The sequence below is a fragment of the Tenrec ecaudatus genome, chromosome 3 (assembly GCF_050624435.1).
Source record: "Tenrec ecaudatus isolate mTenEca1 chromosome 3, mTenEca1.hap1, whole genome shotgun sequence".
Taxonomy (NCBI): Eukaryota; Metazoa; Chordata; class Mammalia; order Afrosoricida; family Tenrecidae; genus Tenrec; species Tenrec ecaudatus.
This window is the reverse complement of record NC_134532.1, coordinates 185,985,415-186,007,109: the sequence shown is the minus strand read 5'-3', so window position 1 is coordinate 186,007,109 and position 21,695 is coordinate 185,985,415. Positions and strand designations below refer to the sequence as shown.

General features: G+C 39.6%; 1 protein-coding gene across 1 annotated transcript in view; it reads left to right on the top strand.

Annotated features, from left to right (window-relative positions):
* DTHD1 (death domain containing 1) overlaps window positions 1-21,695 on the top strand; it is a 228,966-nt gene that overhangs the window by 49,539 nt on the left and 157,732 nt on the right. The window contains exon 8 of the mRNA XM_075543590.1: window positions 4,647-4,891. Within this exon, the coding sequence (XP_075399705.1) occupies window positions 4,647-4,891 (245 nt within the window). The remainder of the gene's footprint in view (window positions 1-4,646; window positions 4,892-21,695) is intronic.

Genomic DNA, 21,695 nt, shown 5'->3' with positions numbered 1-21,695 from the left:
GGGCTCTTACAGCTCTTGTAACAATCACACATCAATTGTATCAAGCACGTTTGTACATATGTTTCCATCATTATTTTCTAGACATTTATTTTCTATTGAACTATTGGTGTCAGCTCCTCTTCCCACCCCCCTTCCTCAACTACCCACCCTCTTGGCCCTTGATAAATTATAAACTATTATTAATTTCATGTCTTACACAGACCACTGTCTCCTTTCCCCATGGTTTCTCTTGTTCATCCCCCTGGGGGAGGGGTGCAGTTATGTGTCAATCATCGTGATCAGTTCCTCCTTCCTCCCCTCCTCTGTTCCCTCTGCCCTCCTGGTATTGCTACTCCCATTCATATTCCTGGATTCTGTGTGGTGTGCACTTTTATGTCTTATCTGTACCTGTGCCCATGCTCTGGTCTAGTCCACAGTGAAAGGCAAGACAGGGGTCATGATAGTTGAGGGTGAGGAAGCTTCAAGGTACCAGAACAGTACTGTGTATTTCTTCAGTGCTATACTGCACCCAGGTTGACTCACCTCTTCCCTGTGATCCCTCTGTAAGAGGATGTCCCATTGTCTACAGATGGTCTTGGGGTCTCTGCTCCAACCCCCCTTGTTCTCAACAATGTTTTTTTGTTTGTTCATTTGTTTGTTTGGGTTTTCAGATGCCTCTTATCCAGTCCAGGTGACAACTCATGATCACACCAGCTGGTGTGCTTCTTCCATGTGAGCTTGTTGCTTCTCTGCTACATGGCTGCTTGTTTAACGCCAAGCCTTTAAGACCGCAGATGCTATATCTTTTGATAACTGAGCACCATCCTCTTTCTTCCACATTTGCTTATGTACCCATTTTGTCTTCAGGTTGTTAGAACAAAGAGTTCTTGCATTGAGGGAGGGCTTGAGCAGAGGCACGAAGTCAATCTACAACCTCAGAGTATTATCATATAAGTATATGCACGTGCGCCAATACCTCTATTTTTACGAATTAATGTATTAACATAGGTAGACACCTATTCTTAGACCTCTATCCATATCTTTGCTTCCTGGATAATTCTTCTGTTTCCTTTCACGTCCTCCTTCCCCATGATCACACTCACCCTACTTCAATACTCTAAAGATGTCTTGTGCAGCAATGTTACCTTATGCAGCAAGACTTTTGATCTTCTGGCTGCTTCTTCCCTGAGCATTGATTTTGGATAAAAGCAAGCAAAAATCCACGACAACTTCAAGCTTTCCTCCATTGATCATGATGTCACCTACTGACCCAGTTGTGAGGATTTGGTCTTCTTTACGTTGAGTTGTAATCAATATTGAAGCCTGCAATCGTTGATGTTCACCAGCAAGTGTACAGATGCTTTCCACTTGAAAGCAAGGTTGTGTCATCTACATATCGTAGGTTGTTAATAAGCCTTCCTCCTATCTTAATGCCACATTCTTCTTCATATAATCTAGCTTCCCTGATTATTTGCTTGGTATACAGATTGAATAAGTACAGTGAGAAGATACAATCTTGATGTACGCCTTCCCTGATTTTAAACCACACAATAACCCTTTATTCTTTTTGCACGAATGCCTCTTGATCCATGTGCAAGGTCTTCTGAAGCACATTCAGGTGTTCTAGGATAAGCATTCTTCTCAAGGCTGTCAATGATTTATTACGGTCCACACAGTTTCATATTAAATAAACACATTTTCATATTAAATAAAGCGCAAGTAATCAGCTCTCCGCTATTCTTTGAGCCAAGATCCACCTGACATCAGCAATGACATCCCTTCTTCCCATTCCTCCTCTGAGTGCAGGCTGTTCCTGTCAATGTACTGCTGCAACCATTATTGGATTATGTTCAGCAAATTTTTACTTGCCTAGGACATCAGCTATTATTCAGTAATTAGACCATACTGTTGAGTCACCTTTCTTTGGAATGGACACTAATATGCATCTCTTCTATTCAATTGGCCAAGTAGCTGCCTTCCAAATTTACTTACATAGATGAATGAGTACTTTCAATGCTTCCTCAGCTTGCTGAACCATTTCAATTGGTACTTCATCAACTCCTGTAGCCTTGTTTTTGGCTAATGTATTCAGTGTTGCTTGAACTTCTTCCTTCAGAACCATTGGTTCTTGCTCACTCACTGAAAAGGTGGAATGTACACTAGTTTTTTGGTCCAGTGATTATCTTCTTTCAATCTTCTCTTGGTGTTTCCTGAATCATTCAATATTTTGCTCATATAATCTTTCAGGATTTCAACTTGATGCATGAATTTTTTCTTGATTTCTTTCAGTTTAAGATATACTGAACATGATCTTCCCTCTTGGTTTTAGAATTCTAGGTTTTCGCACCTTTTATTATAATATTTGTCTTTGTCTTCTCCAGCTGCCCTTTCAAATTGTGTAATCAGCATGGTGTCTTCATTATTTCTTCTATCTGCTTTATCTATTCTGTGATTAAGGGAAAGTTTTAGAGTCTCTTCTGACATCCACCTTCATCTTTTCTTTCTTCCCTGTCTGTTAAATGAATCAAGAATGATGTTCTTAATATCCTCCCACAACTCATTAGATCTTCTGTCTTTAGTGTTTAGTGGGTTCAATATGTACTTGAGATGTTCTCGATATTCAGGTGGAATGGAATCTAGGTTGTATTTTGGCTCTTGTAGACTTGCTATATTTTTTCCAGCTTTTAACCAGAACTTACATATCCACAATTGATAGTCTCTTCCAAAGTCAGCCCTTGGTGTGGTTTTAGCTGCTGATATTGAGATTCTCTATTGTGTCTTTGCAGACATGTAGTCAATTTGATTTCAGTATATTTCTTCTGGGACAGTTCATGTATATGGTCTTTTGTGTTGTTGGAAAATCATTTGCTTTGAAGAAGTGACTGACCTTGTAAAATTCTATCATCCCACCTCTAGCCTCATTTCTTTTACAAAGACCACATTTTCTAACTACTCTTTCTTCTTCTTTGTTTCCAATTTTTGCTTTCCAATCACCAAGAATTATCCATATGTATTGATTGAATTTTTAGTCAATTTCTTAATGAGGATGTTGGTAGAATCTTTCAAACTTCCTCACTGACTTTTGTGGTTGATACATAGATTTGAATATTAGTTGTATTCATTGGATTTCCTTGAAGATAGAGAGATAGTATTGTACTTCATGATTGATTTTGTAATGTCCTTTATGAAAAATGAATGCTGTACACTTCCTTTTGATTGTGTTAGTCCAGCATAATAAATAATGTGATTTTCTGATTCAAAATAACCAATACCAGTCCATTTCAGCTTGCTAATGCTTAGGATATTGGTCTTCCTGAGTAGCATGTCATTTTTGATCACTTCCAATTTTCCTAGATTAATGCTTTGTATATTCCAAGTTAAGATCATTAGCAATCTTTGCAGCTGTTTCTGTTATCTTGAGTCATGCCCCATCAGCAAATGAACACCCAGAAGCCTTCCCTTTGATAGGTTTTCCCAGACTCACATCACCATGGTTTATTTCACTTGGAGAAGTCAACTCCTCCTCAGTCAGATTTTGAGTGTCCTGGGATGTGAGGGGCACTATGTCCAACAGTGCTCTGTTCCATTCTTGAGACCTTCAGTCTCTGACAATGTTTCAAAGATATGCATAAGGTTTTAATGGTTCCTTCCACGGAAGTGGGAGCTGAGCTCTTCTTTATCTAGAGCTTCTTAGTTCAGAAGTTCTGCTGAAATGTGGTCACTTGGGGTGACTCTGCTAGCCTTTGAATTACCGGCTACATGCCTTACAGCATCACAGCACTGCACAAGCCAAAACAACAAGACAAACTGACAGACAAGTGGTGGAATAACTTAATCGATGGTGAAAAGTGAAAAAAGAGAAGAGTAAAACAGGCAAAGAATAGAGAAAGTCTTGAGCATTTGGTGGAGTCGCAATATTAAATAGTGCCACGAGTACATGTATCCACTATTACAAATTAACTCCCCGTAAAAGATCCATATGCACCCAAATCCTAATGTTTTCAACTATGAATTAATAGGACAGTTGCATATTACTCTTTTCTCTGAATTCATTAAATTTACATGGAATTTTCATTAACATGAATCCATTAACTCTTTCACTTGGAAATTTGAGAAGAGCATTGCCCATTTCTGTGATAGTGAAAATATTTCTATTTGCTCTGTGCAACAAAACTTGAGATTATAATTAAATTTAATTGTAATTATCTTACATTTAAACAGATATATATTGCTATTGGCTACCATACTACAAAGTGAAGGTTTGGAATGTCTATTATGAAGTCACGATAGTTTTCAATATGGAAATGGAAAAATAAAATTCCTAAAAGTCTAAAATACATTGATTTTTCAATACTTTCTCAATCTTGAAAGAACTAAAAATTTAATAGCTTGTTGTTTTGAAAACTGGAATAAAAGAAGAAATTTAAAAGAGTGATACCTAGAAAGAGCATATAGCCCAATTAGAAACGAGAAATTGTTTTAATAATCTATGTGGTCTCAGCCTATCGGTGCTTTGTCAGGTCATATATTGAGAAGAAGCAATTATCAGTATTGGACACAATAAAGATTTAACTGCATTAAAAGGGAAATTATTTCTGTATTTCAAAAAGTAGCTAAAATAAATGGTTATCTCTTAATAATAACACATGCTTCTTATTTCTTTTTAGGCAATGGGAAGGATTATGAAAAATGCTACAAGATTACTTTTCACGTACAAAGAAAACCCAGACTAGAACTTCAACTCAAAGAGGTGGACGAATTTGGAAACTATAGCTGTCCTCACTATAAGGGCACCATTGAAGTCTATAAAGTACCCAGAGAAAAGGCTGTCCCTCACTTGGAGAAATCTCTGCTACTTAATGAAAACCATTTTCAGTTACCAATGTGCAAATTACCAATAAGCTTGCCAAAGGTGAGTTAATTCTTTTCCCTATTTGATATATTCTCTTAATTCTTCTTGATGTTTACCATAGTGTATCAGGCATACATGAGATTAAACTAGAAAATGAGAATAAAAGTCAGAGTAATGAATCAGGAATTGCTGGCTAGAGTGAACTGTGGGGTGAGAATACATCCAAGGGTTTCCACATTCTCTCAGTTCAAGAGCAATTAAAGTTAATCTGCCGGGACAGTATGTTGTAAATTCTTATAGATATAATGTCATTCAATTTTTGATAAGTACTTCAGAGTAACTGGAAATAATTTATAGAATATCATTTTAGAGCATATTACTAGAAGGACATATAGGAAAGAACATGACACTATTAAAATATTTTTGTTGAAACTTATGATTATTCCAAATTCTACATTCTTTATGAGCTAATTTTTCTTCTTTAACATTTTACTCTTATCTAAAATTAGAATTTCAGTTCTCCAAATTTGTCAACATACCCCCAAATGATTAATGTCATGTCATGATATGAGGGGGTACCCCACCCCAAACTGAAAATTGCTCGGGGGTAGAAGTTTTATAGTATGCATTTTTCTTGCTACTGAGCATCATACCCAGTGGTGTCAACTGGGAAGGTTCTCTCTGGTAACAGTGAATTTTTTTTGTAAAAGCAGTTTCACTCAAATCTTGTTTTTTTTTTTTTATGGCTGTAAGAGGCCAACGTGTGGCTGTGAAATTGTGTTGCCTGCTCTGGGAAACTGCTGTGGAATCTGTTATGATATTGAACACAGCTAACAAGGTCAGCACTATGTGTACAAGTGGTTTTCTCATTTCAAAAAAGGTGAAATACTGATTGATGGCAAACCACATTCTGGACATCTGTCATCTTCCCAGAGTGACAAAAGTGTTGAAAAGATGTGTGCTCTACATCGGACCGTTGAAGAGATGGGGAGCTAGCTGCACTGTCTTGACGCTCGGCTCAGTGAATGTCAACAGAAGACGTGGGAATGCCAAGGGTCACTGCAAAAATGTTTCCTTGGCTTCTGACTGAGCAGCAAAAAGAGTGTCCAGTGGAAACATGCTGTGCTTTGATAGAACAGCACCGAAGCAACCCAGACTTTTTTCCAAGGTCATTACTGGCGATAAGACATGGTGCTATCCTTATGACCCTGAAAGCAAGCATCAGTCAAGACAGTGGAAGAGGATATTGGAGAGCTGACCCAAAATATGCTCATCAAGTGAACTCAAAGATCATGGCAATGTTCATTTTGTGTGTGGATGTGAGGCAGATAGTGAATTTGGAGTTGGTTGTACCAGGTCGGACTGTTAATCAAGCTTTCTAGTTAGAGGTTCTGAAAAGATTGTGGTGGTGTGTGACAAAAATGCCCTGCACTGTAGCAGAAAGGGGACTGGTTTTGCTACCACAATTCACCTGCTCATGCAGCCTTCTCAGTGCACCAGTTTTTGCCAAAAAACAGCATGCCATGTTTGCCCCACACACCTTACTCACCTGATCTTCCTCCATGCCACTTCTTAAAACTTTGACTTTACATGAAACCAGGGGACCTTGAAGGCTTGGAGCAGATGCTTAAGAAGAGGGACATGAAAGGACAGTGATTTGACAGAGGTGAAGAAAAAAACAAGGGAGGTGCTGTCAGTCATTCCATTTTTTGTTTGTTTGGTTGGTATTTTTGAGTACTCACTCCTATATACTACTTTTTTCAGTGGACTTAGTATTTATGAACTTTACTCTTAATGAGAAATATGATTGATAAATTAATTTAATCACTCTAGAGGAAGAACAGTTTTACCTTTAAAGAAGATAAAATCTCTCTACTTAAATTTTATCTCAATACAAGAATGGTTTGTTTTAATAATGTGACATTGTATGATCCTCACCTTCCCAACACGCTCACTGAAGCCAAAATGGGTGCATAAGCAAGTGTGCTGAAGAAACTGATGGTGCCTGGCTACCAAAGATAAAGTGTCTGGGGTCTTATAGGTTTGTAGTCAAACAGCAGTCATCTAGCAGGGAAGCAACACAGCCCACCAGCCTGTGTGATCATGAGGTGTCGACAGAAAGATATATCAGTAGTTCAAAAAACATGCAGCCAAAATGACATGAAAGATTGTGGAAGTATTGGAGACCCAAAGTCCACCAGCAAGATAATTGGACAGTCCCGGTGAGAAGGGCCACATGGAAAGGATGATAAATCCAGGGTGTGGCACAGCACAGATGAACCACAAACTATCACTCCAGTCCTTTAAGATTTCCTCCCCTTACTCCTTAGGGCTTTATGTGCTGTAGCTCATTAATAATATCAGATTTGCATATGTTGATTTGTGTATGTAAGACTGTTCAGTACATGCTAGTCAAGATAGGTGACCCCTCAGAGATTGTGACAGGAGTAATGGTCCCCTGAGGGTACCCAAAGTGAGGGGGGGTAAGGAGAAAAAAATGGAAGTTGATAACATTGATATTTGTATAACTCCACCTGATGGGATTGAATAGAACTGTATGTGAATGGATATAGTGGAATGAGAAAGATATGCCAATAAAAAGATTACAAAAAAAATAAATTACAAATGTAAAAAGAAATTAAGAAAGCCAAAGCTATTGTTCCATGCTTACCTTTTGAGTTATGGAAAGCAGAAAGATGTTTTCAAATGGGCTTAGAGTTTTATACTGATTATACATAAATCAGCAATACATTTAACAAATACTTATTGAACTCTGCCATAGATAAAATACTGTGCAAGGCATTGTGTGAAACAGAACTATGCAGGATAACATATGCTCTCACACAGTGTTCTTTCCAAAGTAACAATCATCCATATGTGACTGGCAATGAGGATTAGAAATATGTCTAATTTGAACTGATAGGTGCTTGAAAAATAAAGTTCACACCGATTTCAATGATTCCGTTGGGACGGTAAGAATTCTCTGGCAAGAAGTGATGAGTGGGCTTTAGTGAAGAAACAAGACACAGCCGAAAGGAGCGACAGAACAGAAAACAAGCGAGAGGTCGAAACCTATGGGGTAATTGTGTCTCCCCTAGTAGTGTTGCATTCCTAACCCTGATACTCATGGATGTAACTATTTGGAGATACTTTTTGTGTTGCTGCTGCTGTTGGTAGGTGCCATTGAGTTGGTTCTGATGCACAGGAAACCTTTATACGACAGAAGGAAATCCTGCCTGGTCCTGGGACATGGTCACAATTGTGATGCGAAGCCCACGGTGGCAGCCACTCTCCGTTTATCTTGTCCAGGGTTGTCCTCCTTCTGTTGCCCTTCTGCTTTCTGAAGCATGCCATTCTTTTCACGGACTTGTCTCTCCTAATGACATGTCTGCAGCGCTTGAGGACAATTTCACCACCTCATTCCCAAGGAACATTCTGGCTGTAGGTCTTCCAAGACAGACTTGTTTGTTCTTTTGTCAGTTGATAGTATTGTCACTGTTTGGGGCTAACAGCATAGCTCAAATATATCAGTTCTTCTTTGTTCTTCCTTGTTCATGTCTGAATGTTCCCTCCCTTATGAGGTGACTAGAAATATCATGCAGAGGTCAGGTGAACACTAGTTCTCAAAGTGACAACCTTGTTCTTCAACTCTTTAAAGAGGTCATGTGCATATTGCTCAGCAGGTTTTGTAGTTACATTAATCAGATCATACTTGAGCAGTATGGGTTCTAAACCTAATCACTTCTGAGTTCTAACAAAAGCTGGTCAGATACAGAGATAAGGGCATGTACGGGGGGTGGGGGAAAGACCATCCAAGCCTGAGATAGATGCATCGGTGATGAGCCTGGGAACTCCATGCATTGCTGACAATTGCTAGAAGATGAACTAGGTGAAGTAGAACCTCTCCCTAGAACCGCGCCCTGATGTCAGCCTGCTAGCCTATGGAAATGTGAGAAAATAGTTTTTTGCTGTTTTATACAGCCACAATTTGGAGTATTTGAGCAACAGCAGCACTAAGGCACTGTGACACAAATTCAGCATGGCACCCTATTGATGTAGGTGAATTGTTGTTGGTAGGTGTCATCGAGTGGGTTTGAACTCATAGCTGCACGGTCCTGAGCTATCCTCGCAATCGTTCCTCTGCCTGAGCATATGCCACTGTCTCCATCCATCTCATCAAGGGCCTTTTTATTTTCCGCCTCCCCTCCAATTTACACAACAGGCTGTCCTTCTCCAAGCCCTGGTCTCTCCTGACAATATATATGAAATATGTAAGAAGTCTTGCCATCCTTTCCGGTAAGGTGCACTCTGGCCTTACTTCTTCCAATGCAGATGTTTGTCCTTTTCACAGCCCATGGTACTTTTAATCTTCTTCTCCAGCACCATAATTCAAATGCAACGATTCTTTTTTGGGCATTCTTTATTCAGTGTCCCACTTTCACATGCATATGATGCAATAGAGAACAGCATGACTTGGGTCAGGCTACCTTAGTCTTCAAAGTAGCATTCTGACTCTTCAACACTCTAAAGAGGTCATGTGCAGCAGACGTACCCAATGCAGTACTGCTTTTGATCCGCATGAGTGTGGTCTGTAGATCCAAATAAAAACAAAATTCTTGACAAATTCAACTTTTTTCAATTTATCATGATGTCACCAGCTGTAAAGATTTGGGTTTTCCTTACATTAAAGTGGAATCCATACTGCAAGCTACAATCCTTGATCTTCATCAGCAAGTGCTTCAAGTCGTCCTCACTTTCAGCAAGCAAGGCTGTATCATCTGCATGCCTCAGGTTGTTAATAAGCTTTCTTCCAATCCCGAGGCTGCACTGTTATTCATATAATGAGGAAGTAATTATCCAAATGAATTAATTAAAATAATTAATTAAAATGATTAATCAGCCAAATTAACAAGGTAGATAATTTAGGAATTTATATAAATAGTTCCTTAATAAAAATCACACATTATTTCCTATCTAGGCCTTTCGCACAAGTTCTCGCCTCAGCCTTTGTTCAAGCACCCACTCTGCCAGTTTACCTGTGTACTTCCAGCCAGCCACGCTTTGTACCTCGTCTGCCAGGAAAGTGTCCCTTAATTCTACCTCTACACTAAATGAGGTATTCCTGATGTGGATTTCTATGGTATGGATTATACTTTTTCAATCACTGCAGTGACAATTTTTTATTATAATTACCTACTTTCTTTCTTCCCAATAGATCTGTGTTTCTCAATCTTAATAGTAAAAAAATTATAACCTTATTAAGGAGTCATTTGAGACACCTTTGTCCCTAATATTCCCTCTCTGTGAGTTTTTTGTATCACAAATAGACTGTTTATTTCTTTATTTTGTTTATATATTAAAAGATTAAGCTTTTAAATTTTCATGCCCTTTTCAAAAATCCTTTTTTTTTTCTCTCTTCAGGGTTTGATATTTCCCAACTAGAGAATTCATATAAAAGATTTTCTAGGCACATACATTTTTCTGCTGAAATATGTATTCTATTACCAGGCATATAGTTGGCAATTAAGAAATATTTATTAATGAATGAATGAGCAGGTAATTTACTTTCACCTTAAAAATTGTCCATTCTTGAAATTTATGGTCTTCAAATTATATTGGTGTGTTTATAAAGAATGCATTTTAAGCATAAGCTGCCTTCATTTGTGAATCCATATCAATATACCATCTGTACTTTCTATTTCTCCCTGGTGATTGCCTCATTCTGGGTCATCCCTATGATCAGACGCAGATTGGACCTCTTTGATCCGTATGGTTTTCACTGACTCATTTTTGGAAATCAAATAGCAGGCTGTTCTTCCAAGTACAACATAATCTAGAAACTACTGAAATCTATTGAGTGTCATAGCAGGGTGTAAGCTTCCACTGAAAGATAGGTGGGGGCTATATGTGGATGCATGCCAGGAACATCCACTAGAGACATAGAAGGCAATTATTTTACCAGGGAACAATCACTGCCTCATTGGCATTTGTCAGGTGTTCAATGTATGTTGGTTGATTGAGTAAGTGAATAGATGAGTTCACAAACAAAACTTGCATTTAAAATGGAAATAAATTTCACCAGAGGATTATAGAATTGGTGCTTTAGCCAGAGAAGGCTTCTTTCTAGAGATGCCTTCTGAGCTGAGGATCAACTAATGACAAAATGGCCATCTGATGATTGGCAGGAGAACATTGCAGTGAGGGGAATGGCCAAGACTTAGACTCTCTGACGGGGAATGAGTTACTTGTTAAGAACTCAAAGGAAAGTCATCACAATAGGCATATGTGTGCAGAGTAAGGAAAGGTGGTGAGAATAGAAAGATAGGTAGTAGGGTCTTATTTCTATTTCAATACAGTTTATTGAAAATTTTACATAATCAATATATCTGAAAATGTATGGCCGACAAGAACAATGATTTGCTTTTAAAGCTTCTCTTTTTAAAAATCATTTTTGGGAACTCTTACAGGTATCATAGCATTCTATAGTCCAATCTCATCAAGCAGCATTATAAAATTGCTACCACAGTCAGTTTCAAAGCATTTTCTTTCTCCATGAACTCCTTGATATCAGCTCCCCTTAACTCCCTCCCTCTCCCCACCCCCCACCTTCAGGAAATTATTTTTGCCTCATCTTATACCAGCCAGTATATTCTATTCACATACAATTATGTTGTCTGCTCCCCTCGAGTGGGGTTATATAGTCACCAATATCATCAGCTCCCCCTTCTCACCCACCTCCCCCACCACTAAAGCTTTTCTAAGTTGTGCCCCAAACACCTCTATCTTTTCAAAACATTCAAATAGATTCAATTCATTCCCTACATATAGCTGCACTTTGACAGCAACAAGACAAATTTCAACAACTCACAATGTGGGGGTAAAAGGAAAGGGAGCAAATCTCTTTTTGCTTCTGAAATCCCACTGGCTCTCTGCTCTTAGTCCTTGGCACCTCGGGGACCCTGACTGCCTTTGCTTGTTCTTTGCTACTCAGAAGCTTCCTTTTGAAGAATGACAGGTTTCAGGTCTGACGGCTGTTTGGGCAGAATGCTGCCCATGGCTGCAGGCTCCTATCAGTATCTAACCTCAATATTTCTGTAAACCACCCCTTGACCCAAGTTTCCCTTAGCCTGAACTTCTCTTTTCTATAAATAACTGACCTCATGACACATGATTTCTAGCATAGAATGATACTGTTTCAACACCTACTTTCTCACCACATTAAATAACTTCCTATGTAAAAGGAAGGACATATGCAGATTCTGTTCATCAGTGTTACCATTTTCTTGCCACTTGTAGAGTTTCATTATCAGCTCAATGCTCCACCAAGGGTGACTTAAAGTATAGCTAGAGAGCTATGTCATTTTCCCCAGCTATATGGAAAACTAAAGAAAATTAATAGATATATAATAGGAAGAGTCACAGCTCTACAGAAGTTTTATATTCACAGGAACATCTATTTCATTTACAATTTTCAGCTATAATAGTTTAAAAAATTATATTCGGATTTTAAAAATATCCCACAAGTTACTAACATTCCAAGTTATTAAAAATGCTTATTAGAAAGGAGACATTTGAAAAAACACCCTCTCATTCTCTTATTATAATTCTCTTAGCAACTATAGTGAATTCATGGGAATACTAAAATATTTCCTCTGTGCACTCCTGTTCTGTGTTAATTCCAATCACATGTGCATGTCTTCATCAGCCCAGCCACACCATTATAAAACAGAGTCACTAGGATATTAGGAAGACGATATTCACATTAAAATTTTTCAATTTTGGACCTGGAGAGAGAGAAATCCTAATCTAAGGAGGCGGCTCATGTGATTGTAGGAAATAGTAAAGCCAAAATCTGTTGGCCTGGTGCCAGGAGATTCATGCAGTTTTGTGCCCCAAATCTATGAGCTGATAGGAAGAGAAGAGTGGAAGGGTTCTGAGAAGAGCCTGTTGAGTGCCGGGAGGCAAGGTACTCATATTCCTCAAGAAAAGTCCCTTCTGGCTCTTAAAATCCTCAGTTGACTAGGTTTGATCACAGCAGAATCTACACAAGCATTGAACCAAACAACTGGTCACCATAGATTAAGAAAGTTGGTGCAGGATATTAAACCTCAGAACTTCTAATAATTATTTTATAAAGAAGCACATGTATACTTACCTGAGTCAATTTACTAATTTAAAAAAGAATTGCTTTTTTACATTCTTTTAATTTTTAAAATGTAAAATAAAAAATCAAAGTTCACCAACTCATTCTAGCTCATGAACTCAAAGTGTTTTTGTACTTCTGTAGATATACTAGTTAATATTTTAATTAACAAATAATTAAAGGACCACTATATATGAGGTCTTGTATAGAGCCTTTTAAAAATTACAGGACAGAGCCCTTGCTTTCAAGGAAATTACAGTCCAGATCAGGAAATAAAGCATAAACACTTCAAAATTTATAAGACAATACAAGATAAATAATAACTGAATATAACAATGCAGCAGTATCACAAGACAGGAAGCAATGATGAATCGATCAATGAATAGCTGACATGGTAATACAAGGACAGTCCAGAGAAGGGAGTAATCTCTGTGGGCTGAAGTGACCCCAGGCTGGTTCTCAGAGAAAGATGTATAAGAGAAAGTTTAGAGAAAGATAACAGTTGTAATGGACTGCACTCAGGATGGGGGCTACAGAATGATGCTTTGAAGAGGCAAACGATGCTTTCAAGGAGTGTTTCAAGAGGAAGCCCTAAGCACATCAGTGTAGCTCTAGTTGAAAATCTAGAAAACCATATGGCAATTCAATTGGGGACAAATTATGGAGGGTTTTGAATGTGTTACTTAGTGCCCATATTTGTGATGTATCTGCAAATGGAGCTTCTTATGAAAATTTGTCCTAATAATGTGACTCAGATTATGATGTGGCAAAGGTACACATGACACATGTGAAGGATGGCAATCAAAACACACACACACACACACGCACACACACACACACACCTCACTCGATTCTTAGAATGCATCTGGCCAATGCCAAGGAAGAATGGATAAACAATTCGATTTTAATTGAGCCTACCTTTTATGCGATATACAATGGCAAAACCATTGAAGAAATTTCACTAGGTAGGAGATGATAAAATGCTATCTTCGCCATATTCCTGTGGCAGCCATTGTAAGTTCTAAAGAGGTGGTTCCGTGGTTCTTGTTAGGTTCCCGATGAATCAGTTCCCATCCATAGCCACCCTGAAGCTAACAGAATGAAATGCTGTGTCTTCTTGTACCTAGAGTCCTTATGAATAGACTTGACTGTGATGAAACATAACAACAAAGAATAAGTAGTAAAAAATAGTATTTAGTTATGAAACCATATATAGTTCTGGTAAAGTATATGCTTCAACTACATACAAAAATGCTAATGATCTATACTTTCTAAGTCTATTATTATCCGTATCACACTCCCTCACTTGGTTCTGATAAAGAGAAAAGTACTTCTTTGCTGAAACCCTGTTGGGGACTGAGCATGATTGTGGGACAGAAGAAAAGTCAATGGATATAGAGGAAAGAGCTGGGAGGCAAAGAGCATTTACAGAGGTCTAGATAAAGACATGTACACATGTACATATGCATGGGGAAATAGATCTACGTACATATATTTGTAGGTTTAGTATTAAGGAAACAGAAGGACGTTGGGCCTCGACTCAAGTACTCCCTCAACACAAGAATATTTCTTTTACTAAATTGGCATTCTATGATACTCCCAACACAACCGCTGAAGACAAAGCAGGTGAACAAGCAAATGTGGTGAAGAAAGCTAATGGTGCCGGCTATCAAAAGATATAGTGTCTGGAGTCTTAAAGGCTTGAAGGTAAACAAGCGACCATCTAGCTCAGAAGCAACAAAGCCCACATGGAGGAAGCACACCAACCTGTGCGATCACGAGGTGTTGAAGTGATCAAGTATCAGGCATCATCAGAACAAAAAAATCTTATCATAGTGAATGAGGGGGAGAGTGCAGAGTGAAGACCCATGGCCCATTTGTAGGATGAAAAATGATTAAAAAAAGATGAAATGTTAACCAAATCCCATCTATGATAATCCACTTTCTAAAACAATCTGCCCAATAGCAAAATTATTCAGATCCATGGTCTATGGTCAGCAATGATTCAACAGAGATCTTTTGAGGATATGCAACTGGTTTTTGGGGTTTCATTGTCATCCGTAGCCTTGTGGGTGCTCAGAATAAAGTTCTGATGTAGTTCCTTCCCCTGGTCTTGTTTTTGTTAGATGCCGTCCATATCAATTCCAATCATAGCTGCCCTCTGCATAAAAAAGAGCAAACCACTGCCGGATCCTGTGCCATCCTCACAATTGTTTTTATATTTGAGCCCATTGTTGCAGCCACCGTGTCAGCTCATCTTGTTGATGGGTTTCCTCTTTTGTCTGCCCTCCACTTTGACTGAACGTGAGGTCTCTTCTGATAACATGCCCAAAGTAAGTGAGATGAAGGCTAGCCATCCTCAACTCCCAGGTGCATTCTGGTTGTCCTTGTTCCAAGACAGATTTGTCTGTTATTTAGCAGCACATGGCACTTTCAATATTCTTCAATAGCACCATGGTGTACATGCATCCATTAGTCTCTATCCGACTTTCACATGCATGTAGGTGATTGCACAGATTGTATCAAGCACCCCTTAGTCCTCAAAATAACATCTTTGCTTTGCACACTTTAAAATGGTCTTGTGCCACAGATTACTCAATATGACCTGTCGTGTGATCTCTTGACTTCTGCTTTCATGAGCATTGATTGGGATCCAAGTAAGGCAACATCTTCAAAAATTCTAGTCCTTTCTGCATTTATCATGATGCGATCTATTGGTTTAATTGTGAGGATTTGAGTTTTCTTTATATTGAATTGTAATCCACACTGAAGACTGAAATCCTTGTTCTTCATCAGCAAGTTTGTGTTAATTGCATATTACAGGTTGTTAGTTAGCCTTTGCCAACATTTGCCACATTCTTCTTAATATACTTCAACTTCTCTGATTTTTTGCACAGCCTACAGATTGAATAAAAATGCCGAGAGGATAAAGCCCTATCACACACCATTCCTGATCTTAAACCATGCAATTTCCCGTGGTTCTGTCTCCACAACTGCCTCTTGATTCATGTGTAAGTTCTACCTGAGCCCAATTAAACATTCAGGAATTGTCATTCTTCTCAAGTCTACGCACAGATTGTTATGATGCACACACATGAAAACACAGTGAACATCTTTCTGGTCTCCTCTGCTTTCAGCCAAGATCCAACTGACAGTAGCAAGGATATCCCTTGTCCCAAGTTCCTTTCCAGACAAAAACTCATAGGCTATTCACTTCAAGGAATTAAGCCTCTTTAAAGAATAGACTTCTAGCCATTTTAAGCCATTATAAAACTCCAATTTATATTTTATTACGTTTGATCCCTGTATCACACAGGCTGGTGTGCTTCTTCCCTGTGGACTTCGCTGACAACTCATTTAGATGCCTGCGTGTTTTAAGATAAGTCTTTAAAACCTCAGACTATCCTTTCAGTTATCCAGCTAATAAGGCACAATTCTCCTTATTTTAAGCCACCCAATCTCTCTTTGTTCCTTTCTACCAACTGCCTCTTGACTGATGTAGACGTGCCTCATGAGCCAATTGCTCATATTCTCATTGGCATTCGGTCGATGCTGACCAAAAGCGATGCTACAGGGCAGGGTAGGAATTCCCTGTGGTGTTCTCAGAGAGAAGCTCTTTAGGGCAGCAGAAACCCATTGTTCTGGAGTTCCCATTCTTCACAACGGTATCCATACCTTCACACAGTTGAATACATTTCATAGTCAATAAGCCACAGGCAAACATCTCTCTGGAATACTCTGCTTTTAGCCTAGAGCCAATTGAAATCAGCAATAATATTCCTTACTCCATATTATTTTTTAAATGTAGCTCAACATTCTGACAGTTCCCTCTGGAAAGACTATTGCAACTGTTTATGAATTATCTTGGACAGAATTTTAGTTCCATGTGCTACTAATGATATTGATAAGCTAACATACACCTTTAGCATATTTCACTTGAATTTAGAGGCTATTTTGAAAATAGATTTGATCAGTCAAACACTAATGATGAAAGTCAAAACAAGTTGTAGTATTATATCAAGGACATCATTCATTCCCTCGGGAAGAAAGAAAGTCTAAAACTAAACCAAACCCTTGGGTGTCACATTGATTCTGACTCATGGCTACTTCACAGGGCTGATGAGTACTTTCCCAGAGGGCTTCAAGGCTGCAATGTTTGTGCAAAAGAATTGCTACATCTTTTTTTCTGCAAGCAGTGATACATGCAAAGACAGGAATGAAAGAAAAGACCAAACTTAGTGATGGAATAAATGATGAAGTAAAGTAACAGAACAGACAATTTCTTAGTGGCTATAGAAAACAAAGTATTAAAATGAAATGTTCAAAGACCTGGAGTTGAAAATCTTAAAGGACATAAATTCTTGATATTTCTCAGGTTGAAGGAAGTGAAGAAAACATTCAAACCACAAGTTTCACATTTGGAAGAATTAATGAGAAAATCTAGAGCAACACAGGAAATATCAAAGAAGGTGATACATTTGACACATTTTAGGCTGATAAAAACAAGACCCTCAGAATTGGTGGAATACTGTTTGAAATATTTCAAAAAATGAATACAGGATGACAAGTCCTCATTTGCTATGTCACGACATTTGGCTATAAGAAAGGCTAACTGGCCCATCCCCCCAGAAAAATTTATTTCAAAGGACGACATTGAATCTGCAGTTCTGGGAGAGGGACATATCTGATCAGAGTACACGGGAGCAGATGAAGGGGGAAGAGGAGAAAGAGGAGCACATCCTGGCCCACAAGGTCGTGAGGACGATGTCCCAATTAGAGCAGGCAGTCCACAGAAAGGACCACATGGCCGGCCCCACTATGAGACATGATGCCCCTCACAGACCCATAGCCCTACATTGGACAACACCGGAGACACAGTGTGGGAATCGCACATGATCAGATCCTACCACACTGAGGCAAAACACTACAGGGGTGCAATAGAACAGCAAGTGAATGGAGCAGCAAGATCCCCAGGAATGCTGAAGGTGGACTTTGGGGCCAGGGCATGGTACCCCAACGGACTGGACTGGAAAGCAGTCCTAAAGGCCAACAACCAATCCTTGAACTAACTACAAGCTTTTCTTTCTTGTTGTGTTTTGTTTTGCTTTTTGTCATTGGTTTGATGTTGTTGTTGTTTTGCTGTATATTGTTGCTTGGTTTTGCTCTGTCTTGTTTTTGTGTGTGTTTTTATCTCCACCGGTCTGTCTAAATAAAATAGACTTGATGAACAATCTGGAAGAGAAAACAACGGAACCAACAGTCCCAGGGGGACATGAAAGAAAGGGAGGTGGGGAGAAAGGTAGTGGTGTTAACAAACCCAGGGACAAGGGAATAACAAGTGATCCAAATCAGTCAAGAGGAGGGTGTGGGAGGCTTGTTAGGGTATGATCAAGGGTAATATATCCAAGAGGATTTGCTGAAACCCTGGTGGGGACTGAGCATGATAGTGAGACAGGAAGAAAGTCAAAGGAGATAATGGAAAGAGCTGGGAAGCAAAGGGCCTTTATAGAGGTCTAGTCAAATGAATATACATATGCAAATATATTTATATATGAGGATGGGGAAACAGATCTATGTGTATATATTTATAGGTTTAGAATTAAGGCAACAGAAGGACATTGGGCCTCCACTCAAGTACTCCCTCAATGCAAGAATACTTTCTTCTATTAAATTGGCATTCTATGATGCTCACCTTCCCAACGCAATCGCTGAAGACAAAGTGGGTGCATAAGCAAATGAGATGAAGAAAGCTGATGGTGCCTGGCTATCAAAAGATATAGCATCTGGGGTCTTAAAGGCTTGAAGGTAAACAAGCGGGCATCTAGCTCAGAAGCAACAAAGACCACATGGCAGAAGCATACCAGCCTGTGCGATCATGAGGTGTTGAACAGATCAGGTATCAGGCATCATCGCGACAAAAAAAATCTTATCATACTGAATGAGTGCGGGAGTGTGGAGTGGAGACCCATTGCCCATTTGCAGGCCACTGGACATCCCATTACAGAAGGGTCTCAGGGAGATGACACAGTTAGGGTGTGATGTAGCAACAAGGAAACATACAAATTTCCTCTAGTTCCTAAATGCTTCCCTCCCCTATCATGATCCCAATTCTACCTTGCAAGTCTGGCTAGACCAGAGAATATACACTGGTACAGATGGGAACTGTACTCAAGGAATCCAGGGCAGATAATCCCTTCAGGACCAGTGGTGTGAGTGCCAATACTGGGAGCATATAGGGAGGGTGGGTTGGAAAGGGCGAACCGATTATAAGGATCTACATGTGACCTCTGCCCTGGGGGATGGACAACAGAAAAGTGGGTGAAGGGAGACGTTGGACAGTGCAAGATATGACAAAGTAATAATTTATAAATTATCAAGGGTTCATGGAGGGTGGGGGAGCGGGGAGGGAGAGGTAAAAATGAGAAGCTGATGCCAAGGGCTTGGATGGAGAGCAAATGTTTTGAGAATGATTAGGGAAATGAATGTACAAATGTGCTTTCAACAATTGATGTATGTATGGATTGTGAAAACGATCAAAAAACAAACAAACAAACAAAGAATGGCTAACTGTAAGAGAACCATTACTAGTGTCCATTCTAAAGAAAGGTGACCCAACAGAAAGTGGAAACGATCAAGCCAAATTACCAACATCACAGGAAGAACTTTTAAGCAGTAGATATTATAAAGGACCAACTCATCATTTTACTTTACACGTGCCAAATAATCATAATGAAGTTGTATATATTCTTACCATCCAAGATAAACTTCAAACAGGATTTTGCTCCAGGATTCAAATATAATACTTTATTGCATTATCACCCAAAGCTGTGTGCTAGTAAGAACATTCTTACCTCATGGGCTGTCTGAGAACCACCAACCTCTAGCACAGGCGACCATCACTAGTGAGCCCCCTCCCTCCCCCCCAACAAGGCTCCTGAAGTCACTACAATTGTTGTAGTGTGCTGTCTAATTGATTTTGATTCCTAGAAATTCTACGGACAGGTAGAACTGCTTCAAAAGATTTCTTATACTGAATTCTCTCGGGGAAGAAGCTCTGGTGGTGCAGTGTTTTAGTGCTCCATTACTACCAGAGGGGTTTGTGATTTGAACCCACGATGTGCTTCGTGGTAGATATGTCGATAAGGATTACTGACTCAGAAACCTTGTGTATCTTCATCAGCTTGAAGCTCACAGGGCAGCACGATGGCAATAGAGCAACAGGTCTTTTCTCTTGCAGAACCACATGGATTCCAACTGCCTACCTTTCCATCCGGCCAGGTCTTCGTCACTGAGCCATGGAAGCTTCTTAGTGTCTAATTCTTACTTTAAAATATGTGTGAAGTAGTGGGAAGGATTTGTCATTTTCCTGACTTGCCCCTTTCCTAAGGTTCACATTAAATTGTATGTGCTGTTGTGGCAGAGCCTGGAGAAACATCACCGAAACGTTCCTGTTACACTCCTAAATCAGACCCCTATTCATTCTTTTACACTGGAGGAGACAGAAATGACAAGATGTCACCCAAGAAATCTGCCTTAAGTCAAACACACAGAGAGTTGTTTTCACCATGTTGTTTTTTACCCTTATTTTTGCACTTCTTTTGTCTTTTTTGAAGGCGAGTATATCTATATGAGCACACTGTAATAAGGACGAGCCCCAGTCAGCAGAGTCGAGCCCAGGTCTGATGGGGCAGTACAGGGATGGGCGCTGCACCTAGTGCCTCTGCGTCACTGATGCTTGGATCGTGCTGTGCTACAGATAAGGCTATACAGGATCAGTGTAGGTAGTTGGTGGCTCTTTGGGAAAGTATTATTACTAGAGTCTTTGTCAGGTATGTAGAACATGTCTACATAAAATAACAACAACAACAAGTGAGACTAATTCTATCAAGATCTATGGGCAAAAAGCAATTGGGTGGTGCAGGACAGGTGCACAGATGGGGCCTATCTGATCTCCTCTGGCTTTCCTATTGTCAAGAGGCAGAAGTCAGACATGCCTCTGCCCTTTATCCTTCTTCACTTATTTGACACCAGCCATTTCTCCAAGGGCACTCTACTTCTCTGCTGGCTTTGGTAATTCACTGCAATGGCCACACAGAACTCAGAAACAATACTCACAACTAAAGGGGCTTGTTAGGGCGGCTAGCAGATGAACACAAGCTAGGAATACTAACCAGTAAGAATACAGTAAGAATGGGACACCAGTAACCAGTAAGAATGGGACACGGCAACACTTCTCCTCAGTCAATAGCCACGTCTTGCTCCAGTGCCTAGACTTCTGCCCCTTGGCCAGGAAACCCCCTCAGACGGCTCTGCCTCACAGTGCCAACATTGCTGCTCTGTGCTGTCCCTCCCTGGTCTTCTTGTCTTAATCTCTTGTCCTGGCCTGGTCCCTTAGGTCTAACCCATTGTCTCCATGTCAGAGTCTGGTGCGTGTTTGGATAGAGATCTTGAATATGCTCCACTTTCAGTGGTTCTGGAGTTTTTCTCTACTCCAGCTGAGACAGTTCATCCATATAGTCAGGGGAGTGGCCACTAAACTGACCAATCCCCTCTCTTAGTGTTACATATATGTAATACCTCTATGCACATATGTGCTATTTAGGTATTATTGGGTGGGAGTTACAGAGACAAGGCTAGAAGAGCCTTATTAAGAAACCTCCCTCCAGTACAAGTGACTCTGTGGAGCATCTACTATGTGTAAGGACTGAACTCTTATTATTT